General features: G+C 36.5%; 1 protein-coding gene across 5 annotated transcripts; it reads left to right on the forward strand.

Annotated features, from left to right (window-relative positions):
* Positions 1–3366: 3366 nt before the first annotated feature.
* On the forward strand, positions 3367–13282 carry ATXN3 (ataxin 3). Of its 5 annotated transcripts, none has more exons than XM_035888702.1 (10): positions 3367–3561; positions 4061–4105; positions 4608–4665; positions 5469–5554; positions 8339–8426; positions 8679–8811; positions 9917–10092; positions 10522–10645; positions 11409–11497; positions 12161–13282. In XM_035888702.1, the coding sequence occupies exons 1-10, from the start codon at positions 3508–3510 to the stop codon at positions 12253–12255; spliced, it is 948 nt and encodes a 315-aa protein (XP_035744595.1). In that variant the 5' UTR covers positions 3367–3507; the 3' UTR covers positions 12256–13282. The 5 variants fall into 5 exon arrangements, with proteins under 5 accessions (XP_035744595.1, XP_009647270.1, XP_035744596.1 ...); XM_009648975.2 differs by lacking the exon at positions 4608–4665 and adding an exon at positions 5968–6034; XM_035888704.1 differs by lacking the exons at positions 4608–4665; positions 5469–5554 and adding an exon at positions 5968–6034 and having other exon boundaries at positions 3473–3561.
* The last annotated feature ends 6 nt before the right edge of the window (positions 13283–13288 follow it).

Below are 13288 nucleotides of genomic sequence, written 5' to 3' on the forward strand. Positions count from 1 at the left end.
CGAGGGGGGAGCTGGGGCCCTCCCGCGCGGCGACGCGGTGCCTGTGGCCCGGCTCTGCGAGGCCTGCCGGCTCTGCGGGGAGAGGAAGCGTTGTCACGAGAGATCAAAGAGGGACAGGGCTGAGCCTCAGCGCTTCCTCCCGTGCGGTGACTGTGCTTCTTGGGCCTTTAGAAGTAGAACTCGAGTATGGGAGGGTGCAGGCTGCAGCTGCTGCTGGTTCTTGAGAGGGAACTCGCGTGGCTGAGAAATGAGCAGGGGCGGGCAGGGCTGCTTCTGTGCTCTCGGGCACATCTCTTCACCCAGTCTGGCGTGGTTGGGGTTGTGTAGTGAGCAGGGAAAGGGAGAGCTGGTAAGGAAATGCTAATTCATGTACTGTGCTTCTGTGTGCTGAACAGTGTTTCCTCTTCTGGAAGATGAATGCTTCTGTGAGCTGCTGTGCTTTAGCCAGGTTCCCAAATATGAGCTATCTGTGCTTTAATGCTATTAAAATATAATTATCTTTTTTCATGGACTTTGTCAATCTTTCTGCACCTTTATTGTGTGAAGATTAACACTAGTTTTTAGACAGTGTTCTCATGCTTAATGGTTGGTTTACTTAGCAAATAAAGCAAGATAGCTATGTAACTTTCCTAAAAAAAAAAAAAAAATAAAAATGACTGTTCTGAAATCCACAGAACCTGAGGAATGTTCTTTCAAATTAGGTTTGGGTAGCAAAACTTGGCAAGCATTGTGGTGTTAAACAGCTGCTCTTCAGAGGATGTACTGGATTTCAGCTGCTACAGCCTCTGCTACAGTGACCTTGAGTTCCAGTCTACATTTGAAAATGAGTTCAAAACAAGTGTACCTCTCTGTTATGTGGCAAAACGCATCACATAGTGGAATAAAGACTTTTTTACGATTGAGCTGCTTGCTGCTTTGTAGTTTAATAACAAAACTCTGCTAAAATTGAAGTGACAGACCATAATTTGTTCAAAGTTATAAACTGGTTGTAACTTATAGTGGCTATGCGTTTTGGGGGAAGGGGGTAACAGTCTTGGGTGTTTCACAAGCAAAACATAACTGCTTCCTGGTATGTACTTAAAGTTACACCTGAATGCCTGTTCTAAATTGGAGCACCAGATACTTTTATCTTATCATGATTATTCTAGGGAAAATTTAACTGAACCTCTGTCTTCTTTTTTAATGGGTATTTCCCCCCCCCCCCCATCAAGTGCCCTAAGGTCCTGTCAAAATATTTTTGAGTGCTGCATGTACACGTACACCCCCTACTTGAATCTGCACACCTTGGATGTTACAATACAAAGGCATGAAAAACATGTTATTTGTGAAGGAAATTAACAAAACAAAGACTAAGCAATGTGGCATTTTTAACAGGGGAATGACAATTGCAGAAAGTAGGCCTTAAGGAGCCCTTGTCTTAGAAGTTGGTCCTTTCTTTGATACAAGTGGCTGAAAACACTGAAAGCAGGGCAGTGGTTTATATCAGGCTAGGTTTCAATGAGGGGATTTCAGATTATGGAAAGATGCAGTGCTCTCTGCACAAAAAAAAATAAATTGAAGTTCATGTCTGTTTAAAAACTGTAAGATCAGTTTTCTCTTCTGCATTTTGCACTTAATATGTGCAAATTGTGCATACAAAAATTAATGTTTATTACTTTAAGATAAAACTGTACAAATACAGAAAGGTCCTTTTAGTGAAATGAAGATTTAAGCCTGTAATACAGCTAATTTTCAAAGGTATTTTAATATCTCTCTGTTTCTAAATCAGTTTCATATAATTCTGGTGAAGAAACCTGTGATTCTTGAGCAGGCTCTTCTGCTACAGTTTTATCATATGACCGGCAGCAGGGATGTGGTCCCAAAATGACAAGAGCTGTATACTCTTCAGTTGCTTGTTGTGGGAAAGACATGAGCTGGAGGAGGTTTGTGGTTTCTGTTGGACCTTGGCTGTACAGCCAGTCTAGCTTTAATAACTCATTGCTCAGTTGAGTGATGAAGCCCTAGGAAGATTCTGTAATCTGGGGTAAAGAATTTTTGAGGTTTCTGCTGTAAGGGAGATCATGGGAGATTTGTGCATGTGATTTGTATGAGGCTTTCATGGAAGTTTAAAGAATATTCCTCCAAGGCACGCTCTTGTATTCTTACGTTTCTGTAGGTTTGGCGGGAGGGAGGGGCATTCTTGATTTTTGTTGAGGGGGTTTTAGTTTTGTTTTTAAGAGAGTGTATGCACATTAGAGTTCTCAATGTAAATAAACATGAGGACTGATTAAAACAAAAGAGAAAAGAGGGATTTCAGAACTGATGTTAGTCTTTCCTTGCACTTGTAGTTTGGTTATTTGCAATGAAAGATTGCTTTTCATGGGAAGCTGTAATTTAGTTTGGTTGGTTGATTTTTTTAAACAAGGCAGTATATTATCTGCATTTATGAAAATGATGGAGCCTGACATGCATTCATTCAGATTAGATATTTTTTAACTTGTGCTACAGAATCATGACTGACACTTCTAATTTACTCATTTTTAATTTGGGTTGACAGTCTAAAAATGTCATATTACATTTCTGTTATCTCCAGCGTGCTGGATATGTAACAAAGTATCTGAAGTGTTTTCCATTTAAATGATTTATCAACAAAAAAAGTTTTCATTGTTCCATATGCTGAATTTAACTATTTTTCTTGTCACCTCATCGTCATCAAGATTTAAAAACCAGTACTATTAGCATCTTTTACCTAGTTCCTATACATAAATTTCATGTGAAAATGAGCTTTACTACTCCTCCAGCTCCTAATCACTTTCTCAGCAATAGACAAATTGGTTATAACCTGAACTGGGTGTGTGACCTGAAATGAAGGAAATAAATAACATAGGTGCATGCTTTTAAATCTCTCTAAAGCCCTAACAGTCTGCTTTTCTTTACTCACATGTGGAGAGCAGATTGCCAATAGCCTCACCTGGCAGGGAAGAAAAGTTTAAAAAGAACGAGAGCATCTGTTGCAGAAAACATTTGTTACTGGGAAGTAGAGAGTAAACCATTTCATTGTCATGTGGCGGTGATTTGGAAGAGGACAGAATCCATTGTTCTGATGGTTGCAGAGTCCTTGTGTGACTTGGTTGGGCCACTGGCAATTTTTACAGTGTTTTCAAAAGTAATACTTTTCACATGAAATTTATTTCCTTTGAAGAAATAAAGTAGTATGCATGTTCATTTTTTCCCCCATCAAATTGATGGGAGGGTTGTATTCTATAGCTTGCGGTGTAATACATCCAAAGAATGTATGGCATTCTGGGTTAGTGGGGAGGGCAGAAAGTTTGCCAGAATGAAATGGTTGAGTCATTTCACAGAGTAAAACATTAATGTGATGTTTTGTTGTCTTTTTTTTTTCTCTTCCAATGTTAGCAAGAAGGCTCGTTGTGTGCTCAGCACTGTCTGAATAATTTGCTACAAGGGGAATATTTTAGTCCTGTTGAGTTATCTTCTATTGCACAGCAGTTGGATGAGGAAGAAAGAATGAGAATGGCAGAGGGAGGAGTGTCTAGTGAAGAATATAGAACATTTTTACAGGTAAAATCTTCTTAATTGAAACCTAATATTGTGTAGCACAGACCTTCTGTTCTTGCATAACTAGAGAAGGTTAATTTTCTAGTGCTAAAACTTAATAAATATATAAGCCTTTTCATGCATGCATCTTAAATTTGGCATTTTCAAATGTTACTAGTATAGTTTTACAGTCATTCTACAAAAAGCTACATCTTAACAGGTAGGAAGGTCAGGCATGGCGAGGAGGAGGATCAACGATTTGCTTTTTGTTTTTATAAGCCAGTGGCAGAAATAGGAACAGAAGTTCTTGTGCCTGTCTGTCCTTTAAGCACTGAGCATTTCTAATTTAAAGTTTGAGTTTTTAATGAGCTTATTTGGGCATTGTAATCAGCCTTACAGACTAGGACATACTTAATTTTTGCTGTATCTGCAGTTGTATTTATTTTCAAAATTGAATTATTTCCAACCTTTTATGCTTACACCATTTTCCCCTTTTTTCCCCTCCCAACTTCACACTGAGCAGCAGCCTTCTGTAAATATGGATGATAGTGGATTCTTCTCAATTCAAGTAAGCATGGCTTTCTACTGCCAGAATTTTTATTTATGTAATATGTGTTCTCTCATATAATTTAAATGGCATTGACCTTTTTCATCTAGTTTCCAGTTTATAGGCTTAATAGGATTAAGTGCTGGACTTCTAAATCTTCAGAGTGTTTTCCTGTAAGAGCAGTGACTTACAGTTCCTCAGTTCATGGTCCCTTAAACACATAGTAGAAGCATGGAGTCCTGAACTGTGGAATGATACCTCCTGGCAATAAGCTTGACTTCTAAGTTGCTTCTTATGGGTACTTCTGGTATAGACCTTGGCTCCCATGCATTACAGGTGAAAAAGCAGACTTGAGGTTGTTTTCTCAAATTATAGACAGTAGAGCCCTTGGCCATGATTACAGGGTTATCACAGTGATCTGCAGAATGGAAAAAGCTGCAATAGCTGCATTCCAGTCGTTATAACACACTCCACACACTTTAGAGCTGGATTTTTTCTTTTCTTTTTTTTTTTTTTTTTTAAGGACCATAATGGAAAAGTAATTAATAAGAAATACTTAAACCAGAACAACAACAAAAAAGGTATTGAACACTGAATTGGGCTTGTGTCTAGACTAGAGCTGTAGGCAATGCTTTGCACCTTTGGCTGTCTCTTGAGCTTTCAGAGGTGCTTGTCAATGTTCCAGAATCCCTCAAGAGCCTCTCTTCCTTATGGCAGGACAGGGCTGTTTTTCTGTTTAGTGAAAAACCATTAACAGTTTGGCATTTCTCGTATTTTTGATTGTGCTGCTTCAATATTGAAGCTGGAAAAAAATGCTTCCTCATATTCTACTTTTTTTTGTCCTGTCATTGCTTTGCTCACTTGCTACATAGTTGGCTCGCTGAAAGGAAGATGAATGTTAATTTAAAATTTCTTACAGCATTATTTCAGATAGCTTTAAAGAGTTATTGTGAAAGAGTTTGTGCTAGTGTACCTGACTCATCCTGTGACAATCTAGTGGTGCGAAATTTCTAGTAGTTACTGTGGGAAGGATGACATTGTATTGGGGGGGAGGGAGGGCAGAGCAGTAGAATGAGAGCAGAGCTGACAACTTATGAAGTATCTGTGGGAGGTGAAGTTGCAGCTTTGGGGGAGTAAGCTTATTAACACATTTCAGTTAAATCCTAGTTTTGTTACTTCCCCTTAGATATAGTATGCATGTTATGTTTGCATGTAGATTCATGACAGTTGTGTTTTGAATAATATGATTCCTAGATTTCCTAGCAATGTTTTGAAATCTAAGTTTTATGGAAACAGTATAATTGTTTATAGTGGCTAAGATGGTTACACTGCTTACATTTAGACTTGACTGGTTTGACTTATGAAAAGTGCTATTTTTTGACAGGTCATAAGCAATGCCTTGAAAGTTTGGGGTTTAGAATTAATCCTCTTCAACAGCCCAGAGTATCAGAGGCTTGGGATCGACCCTATGTAAGATGTCTTTTTCTTAGCACCCTGCTTTTGTTTTACAGAAAAATAATACTCTTAATCTATGATTTAAATCTTCCCTTAAAATTACTATTTCAAGCTCTGTTGCATTCTGATGTATTTATTATCTCCTCTGTCTTTCATTTTTTGCTTTTGAGGGTGTTTATGAGCATCGACAGATGCCTTCGTGATATTTGAGTATCTTTGGCATCACAGGAATATGAAGATTTCAGTAACATTGACAACTTCCTAAATGTTATAAAAGCAGTATGAGTACTCCATAACATCAACAGTTGTATTACTGAAATTTTATTATAGAAGTTTAAATTAGCGGTAGCAAAGAACTTAAACATTAATATGCATTCCAGTATTAGAGTATTTAATTTTATGTATACCTTTTGTTTTTCTTTTTACAGAAATGAAAAATCATTTATTTGTAATTATAAGGAACACTGGTTTACAGTTCGAAAGATAGGAAAACAGGTGACATTGTCTTTTTTTTATTTAAAAATTGACTTCAGAATGGGGGTGGAAAAGTGGTTGCTAGTAGACCATGTGTTGGCCTTTTGCAAGCTTTTGCTGCAGTTTGCTTTAATCATATCCCACATTAAAAATAAAAAAAAAAAGTAAATGCTTGTTATACCACAAAAATGCCAGCTTTTTATGAAAAACCCTAGGATTAATTCCCCAGTGAACCTGTCCTCTAGGGAGCTGCAGCTCTTTTCTGCTTTTCTTAGCAGAAAAATTATATGTGGTGAGAGGGAGGCATCCTGGACAAGAATTAGGATCCCTATGGAATGCAAACTTATTTTAATGCACTAAATTATTGACATTGTAAAAATAATTTTGCTCATTTAAATAGACAGCAGATAGAAGAAAAAGTTCAAATTTCAAAATATTAATATTTATGATTGATGGATATTTAAGAATATCCATCAGGATAAGGTTGGGGAAAGTAGAATCACAACTTTGCACTATTTCAGAAAACTTTCTGAAACAGTTGTATTATAAGCAGGAAATAGTTACTAAAGGTAAGGGATGGCCATACAAGTATATGCTACATATATAATAACTAGAGTCACATCCATGTCCTTTGTAACACCAATGCAGTGTTTTATTTCAGTAGCCAGTCATTGTTCTGGATCATACTGCATAAGCTTTTATAGAACATAAGCTGGTTTGGTGCTTGGTTTTTCCAGTTTTTTTTTTTGTCACAGAAAATGGTCATGAAATAAGCTTTTAGATTGTACAATAGTGGACAGGAATCTCTTTACCCCTTTGGTTCATTTAGCAAGTGGTGGTTACCTATGTTGTCATCCAGATTTAAAAAAAAAAATTAAAAAACATCACCTGCGAGCAAACAAACTAAACTCTGCTATTCTGCTTTAGTTTAAAAGTATGGCTAATGTTTACAGGCAATTTTGTATATTTGGTATTGAAAAGGATGAATGGTCTCTTAAAAGTATGGGAATGTTCCTTATATATACAACCATTTTGGGTGGAATTTGTTGAGATAGCATTCTAGCCAAAAATGTTGTAAGTTTGAGGGGGGATGTCTTTTGCTTGTACATGTGGCTTGTAACCACATAAAGACAATACTAGTTGCCTGTTATCTAGAAAGTAATGAGAAAAGTTAGACAAAATTGGTTGACTTAGATTTGACTGCTGCTCTTCTGTTAAGTTAAAGCAAAATTACCTTACCAAACCTCTTCCTCCATATTGCCTTTTAAAAGTTTGTCTGTAATCTGTCTGTTGTATTGTTTACATAACTTTTTATTCCCCACTTCTACACTGTTGGTTGTCTTACCCTTTCCCAGAGGCAAAGGGCGTTTTTGACAAATTAAGACTGAGTGACAGAATGGTAGATAGTCACTTACCTATATTCCAGGTTAATTGCAGTATAGGCCTGACTGCAAGTATATGACTGCATATATGGAAGTTTAGGTAGATAAATGCACTTTTGTGAGAATGGAGATGCATTCTCCTTCTGCTATCTGAAATGGTTAAAATTGGATAATATTGAATGAGTATGGTATACAAAAGGTTCTTCAGATTGATTGCGATATATATAATGTGTCTTAAAGGTAGAATATTTTGTCGTCCGTGTTGAATATATTTTCTCTCTAGAAGAACTATTATAAATGGCTAGTTGTCATCTTCAGGGAACTAGAAAATGGTCTGTGTATATTTATCTCAGGTGTCCCCTATTGTAATATTACACTGTACTATCAGTGTATTAAATTTTTTTATTTTTTTAAATTAAAAAATTATCTTGTCAGGAAGTAAACAATAGTTTTCAGCATCACCAGCTATGAAAGGCAGAATGTTTAATGAAAGTATTTCATGGAAAGAATTAAACTTCTGTTTCCTGTATCTATTAATTTCTTAAGATACAGCATTAACTTATTAAGGGTTTCTTCCTTCATTAGTCTCTGAACAGGCTTAAAACTAGGATTAAGTAGAATTTTAGAATTATGTCTGAAATCATTCTTCTACCATTATATTTTGATCTATCTGTTTTAATCTGTTTGCCTGGTACCAGTGTTCAGTAATGGGAGAGAGCATGCAGTAATTCCCCTACTTCAGATCTCCTCTTAGCTGAAGAGTATTTTAAGGGTAACCTTTAGCAGTATAGATATTGTGCTTCAAAAGACTTTTAATTTTATTTATTTTACTAGATTTATTCGGATATTCCATTATAGAAAATTACCACAATGTACAGAAATGGATTACCGAGTAATCTTTATGCTAATTTGTTCTCTCAAACCTTTTTTTTCTTAATTACAGTGGTTTAACTTGAACTCTCTCTTGATGGGTCCAGAACTAATATCAGATACATATCTTGCACTTTTCTTGGCTCAATTACAACAGGAAGGTAATAGTAACTTGCAGATGTTAAATCTCATTAATTAAAAGTAGGTAATAATCATTATTTATTAGAACTTATGTATTCAGTTAACTACCTTTAGTTTGATGATTGAAATAGTGAAATAACCCAAGTCCTTATAATGAAAGGTAGAGCCTTACATCGTAATAAATTGCACATCATTGTGTTCCATATAGTGTGTGGTTTAGAGTGTTTATGCATGCACCTTAATGCCATAGACTTACGATTTATTTTTCTCAGGTTATTCCATATTTGTAGTAAAAGGTGACCTGCCAGACTGTGAGGCTGATCAGCTATTGCAGATGATTCGGGTACAGCAGATGCAGCGACCAAAACTAATTGGAGAAGAGACAGCACAGTCAAGAGATCAGAGGTAGGGTAAATAGATATTTCATTTTAATAATGTTCAGTATGATCTGTTTCCATGATTAATGCCTACATGGAGACAACACCCTTAAGAAGTAATTAGCAGTACCTTTAGTGCAATACACTTACTACTGTTGCACACAGTAAAAGCAAGTTGGTAGAATTCAAGTGCTGTATTTTTTAGTGGGCAAAAAGTACCTTAATAAGGATTCAATCTTTCCATGTGCAGAAGTATTGTATAGTGTAGTTTTTTAACTACACAATTACGGTATTTTTCCAATTACGGTTAAATGGGTTGGCAAATCTTACCAAACCGTGGTTAATAGTAGTCTATCTATAATTAAGACTGGCTTGTGCTTTCTGTCATAAGTAGAAAAGAACGAGAAACACGTGTATCTGAACGCCACATCATATAAATCATATAGCATTCGCTTTTGGAGTAATTTCATTGGAAATGTGGTGTTGCTCTGTTGTGATGCATGCTGCTAATATAAAACGTCCTTGAAAGCATATAAAGTACTACTTCTGCAATAATTCTATCACATTTTCATAGTGAATAGATTGCATACAGATAAAAAGGCTTAAGGCTTTTCAGAGGAATTAATTCGGTATTATTTCTTCCACTTTGTAAAGGTAAACTGGAGTTGTAAATTGATGGAGTAAAAACAAACTACTTGGCAGTAACATGGAAAGTGTGTATAGTTCACAGAGGATATGTTGCTGTGTGGTCATCAAAGCTTCCTAAGAAGGAGACAGTGTGCACTATTTTCTGCTGGTTTAGCTGTTTAAATTGCAATAGGTTTGAATGACATGTTATTGCTTTTTGTAGGTTTATTGGTTTTGAAGTTTTTCCTATTGAACAGATTCTTGTCAACATGTGCATGGGTTTAGAGTTGCAGTATTTTTGTTTTTACAGCTGTAAGCTCTGTTTGCAGCCCTTTTGTGCTTTTTCATGTAGAAATGAAAATACAGTTTTTAACAATAGAAATGTTCTTTTTAAAGGTAAAAAAAAAAGTAAGAGTCAAATCAGCATAAAATATTTAATTTAAATCTCACAGTAAAATTAATATAATTTCTGTCTGAATTCTGCCATAAATGTATCAATTTCACAGGCTACTCAGAAGTGATGTGGACCAAGCAATAGAAGTCAACCACCCTTTTGATGGAACAGGCATGTTAGATGAAGATGAAGAGAATTTTCAGAGAGCCCTGGCTCTAAGTAGGCAAGAAATTGATATGGAAGATGAAGAAGCTGATCTTCGCAGAGCCATTCAACTCAGCATGCAAGGTGCAGTGCTCATCTAAATTTCTCTTAAAGTGTTCATGTTGCTTGTGCTTTAGGCAGCTACTGAAATGAGTTTGTCAGCCACTTTTTCCAGCATGCATCAAGCTCTCTTAAAAGACTGGCTTTGAGGCATGGAAGGATAATCCAGAATTTCCTGTAGCTATCTCCTTTCTGCTTTTCAAAAAGCTGTAACTTTCATGTTAGCATTGATCCTCAGGAAGCAAGAACAAATTGGCAAAGGGTGGCAGGAGGGAATGGAAACAGTCCTAAGGTGAGGAAAAGAGATAGTAACAAGTGAAGTTAGCTTAGGTACTTATTTCTCCAACAAGTCTCTTTCTGCCTCTCAAGTTTGGAGACATTTTCTTAAGTTATATTTCATTCACTAACTTCATTTAACTGTAATTAGTAGGATGTGGCATGTTCTGGTTTTAGGTAGTCGTCGAAGTGGGTTCTCGGACTCATTACCACAGAATGTTGCTCAGTCGCCTCACACCAGTCAGACAGACTGCCTTTCTTCAGAAGAACTGCGAAAGAGAAGACAAGCATATTTTGAAAAGTAAAGTAGTTGATAGAATACTGCATGTGGAAGTACATGTTGTATTTTTCAGTGCTTTTGGGGCATGGATGGGTTTCTGACTGAGGTCCAGCTTAACTTTTCTCTCCTAACGTGTTTTCCTAACAGTACCTGAATTTTGCTATTCCCAGGTGGTTCCTATGAAGAAGAGAAACCTGTAAATAAGAGGGGAATCTGTTAGTAATCCTACATCAGTCTTGTGAAGAAAGAAAACATACATGCTATAGGAGTATTTTAAATGAAATCCTGTCAATTTCTGTAATTATCTTCCTGAAGAAAAGTATTCTTTCTCTAAGACTTTACTTCTGGTAGTGATGCCTCTAATGTGTGTCACATGAAAGCATTCTAGATGATATTTTATGTTGCTCTTCTGCAGTACCTTCTTAATACATAGTTGGGGTATTGTTGTAGCTTTTCCTTATCTCTGTCTCCTAATGATGGTCACAATAAAGACCAGGGAGAAATGCTGTGGATGGGAGGAGTTATCGACTTTGCATGAGAGGATAAGGATGCAGAACATCCGAATTCTGGGAGAACAGTAATGTGGCTTGGAATATAATGTTGGGAAGATAGGTGTCTGAAGGTTGGTTGGGTGCAATGATTGAAGAGATTTTAGGTGCAGGGGTGTTACTGTACAAAACAGCTTCTACTTCTCACTCTTGACCTTCCTTACAATGAAATAGACTTGATACAGGTCTCACACTGATGTTAATCTTACTCTCTTACAAATTTATAACACTTTCAGGCAGCAACAACAGCTACAGCAGCAAGATCAGACCCCAAACTTACACGATAAGCCAACTCTAAGCTCAAGCACTCTGGAAGCTGACCCGGGTATTGTTCTTTAAACTTATTTGCAACACTGAATTATTTATGCCTTTTTCACCTTTGTGTTGTGTTTAGGTTCCTAACTTTCCTTGTCTGCCTACTTCCTCACTTCAGCAGCCAACCTATGTATCACAGCCATTGCTCTTTTTGGCAGTGAAAGAAGGATCACTTTCTTGAAAAACCTGGTCTGCTTTGAATGTCAATATCCTCTTTCAAAGTGAAGAGTATTACTGTTAGACCATTTGAGTTCTGGCTTTGCTTTTTGTTGTTTTGTTTGGCTTGAACATTACAAATCAGAGTCTTTGATGGGATTTGTGCCAACAACTTGTTTTCTAAAAGACTTTTAAAGCTGTATGACAACATAAGAAACTTGGAGTAATATCTGACAAAACTACTAGAACCAGTTTTCAGTAGAACATAAGTATGTAGGCCTTACCAGTATTAGGTATTGGTGATCCCAAATGAATGCGTGTACTTGTCACAAACTGACCGTTGTGGATGGAAAGCTAAATGCGAAATGTTCAATGATTTTAAACAAAAACAAAACTGGTTTGGGAGGTGGGGTGGAAATGGGTGGGTGTGGACAAAAGGAACAACGAAAGCATTTAACTACAGTTGAGAACTAGCTCTGTGCATTTTTTACAACTTACAAGCATTTATTTTCTTTAGGAGGTGATATGAGTGAAGAAGATATGCTTCAAGCAGCCATGAATATGTCTCTCGAGTCTGTTAGAAACCACTTGAATACAGAAGAGGAGAAATGACAACATTTTGTCAAAACTTATTGTCAAAACACTAAGTCTCCATTATAATTTTACTGTGTGGATGTTGCACAAGCAGGGTTCATTTCAGAGTTCTGGAAGCAGGAACAAAAGGGGGGCTGGAGGTCAGAGCTTAGAGGGAATCTGCAAATTGAAAAAGGATTGCACTAATTTAGGAAACTGTAGCACTCCTACTACAGAACATCTGTTCACAAGAGTAGCTGTATTAAAATTACTTAAACTATTCACATGAACAAAGTTAGACACATGTAGTGGCCATAACTTGCATTGAAAAAGCAAGTTTAAATTGTTTTGAAGAATTCTATAGAAAATACAAAAAGTGCCGAAACCCAGCATCAACTGATTTCCTTTAATACTAATGGAAAAATAAATACAAGTAATAAGTTGTGCTCATAAATGCCTAAGTTTTACCATTTTAAGTGATTTCTTGTAAAGAAGAATTAAATTCTGTTTATCTTAGATAATTTATTTTGTGATTGTTTATTCTGAATGACTTAATGTCAACTTTTCGATCCTGCTGTCCGCTTTTGAAATGACCTGTTCTGCAGGAGAAACATGCATCTATAAATTTCATGCTTGTGATTCCAGAGAGAATCTTCAGTGTGTTGTTGATTATGACATTACTCCTGAATCTTTCAGTGACTTCTGACCTAACACTTTCTGATTTTCCTTTCAGTTCCAACTGTAGAATTTTCAGATCCATGTTTAAAGTAGGAGTTTTGCATTGCCCTGTTGTCTCTTGGCAGATAATTTCCCTTCTTTAGTTTTTTGTTTGGTTTTGTTTTCTTATGCTCTTTCTAGTTATGCCACTGTCTTTAATATAAAAGTAGTGTATAATCAGTTGGGTTAAGCAGGTTTTCTTTTCTACCTCTTCTGGAGTATTTTTTTTTTTTCCTCTTCAAGCTCAGCCCTTCATTCTGGCCTTTCAGTATGAAAGATCTGTAACTGAGTCTAGGAGAAAGGAGGAGGGGATTTAGGTGCCATAAAGTCAGTGCCACACACATAAGATGCATTC

Source organism: Egretta garzetta, unplaced genomic scaffold (genome assembly GCF_000687185.1).
Source record: "Egretta garzetta isolate BGI_Z169 unplaced genomic scaffold, ASM68718v1 scaffold361, whole genome shotgun sequence".
Taxonomy (NCBI): domain Eukaryota; kingdom Metazoa; phylum Chordata; class Aves; order Pelecaniformes; family Ardeidae; genus Egretta; species Egretta garzetta.

What these genes read in the sequence shown, in the direction of transcription:
- ATXN3 (XM_009648975.2), top strand. Translation starts at nt 3,508, where the DNA reads ATGAGAATGGCAGAGGGAGGAGTGTCTAGTGAAGAATATAGAACATTT. An exon ending in GCACAGTCAAGAGATCAGAG is followed by an intron (nt 8,812 to 9,916) that starts GTAGGGTAAATA and finishes TCAATTTCACAG; the next exon opens with GCTACTCAGAAGTGATGTGG. An exon ending in CATTCAACTCAGCATGCAAG is followed by an intron (nt 10,093 to 10,521) that starts GTGCAGTGCTCA and finishes TTCTGGTTTTAG; the next exon opens with GTAGTCGTCGAAGTGGGTTC.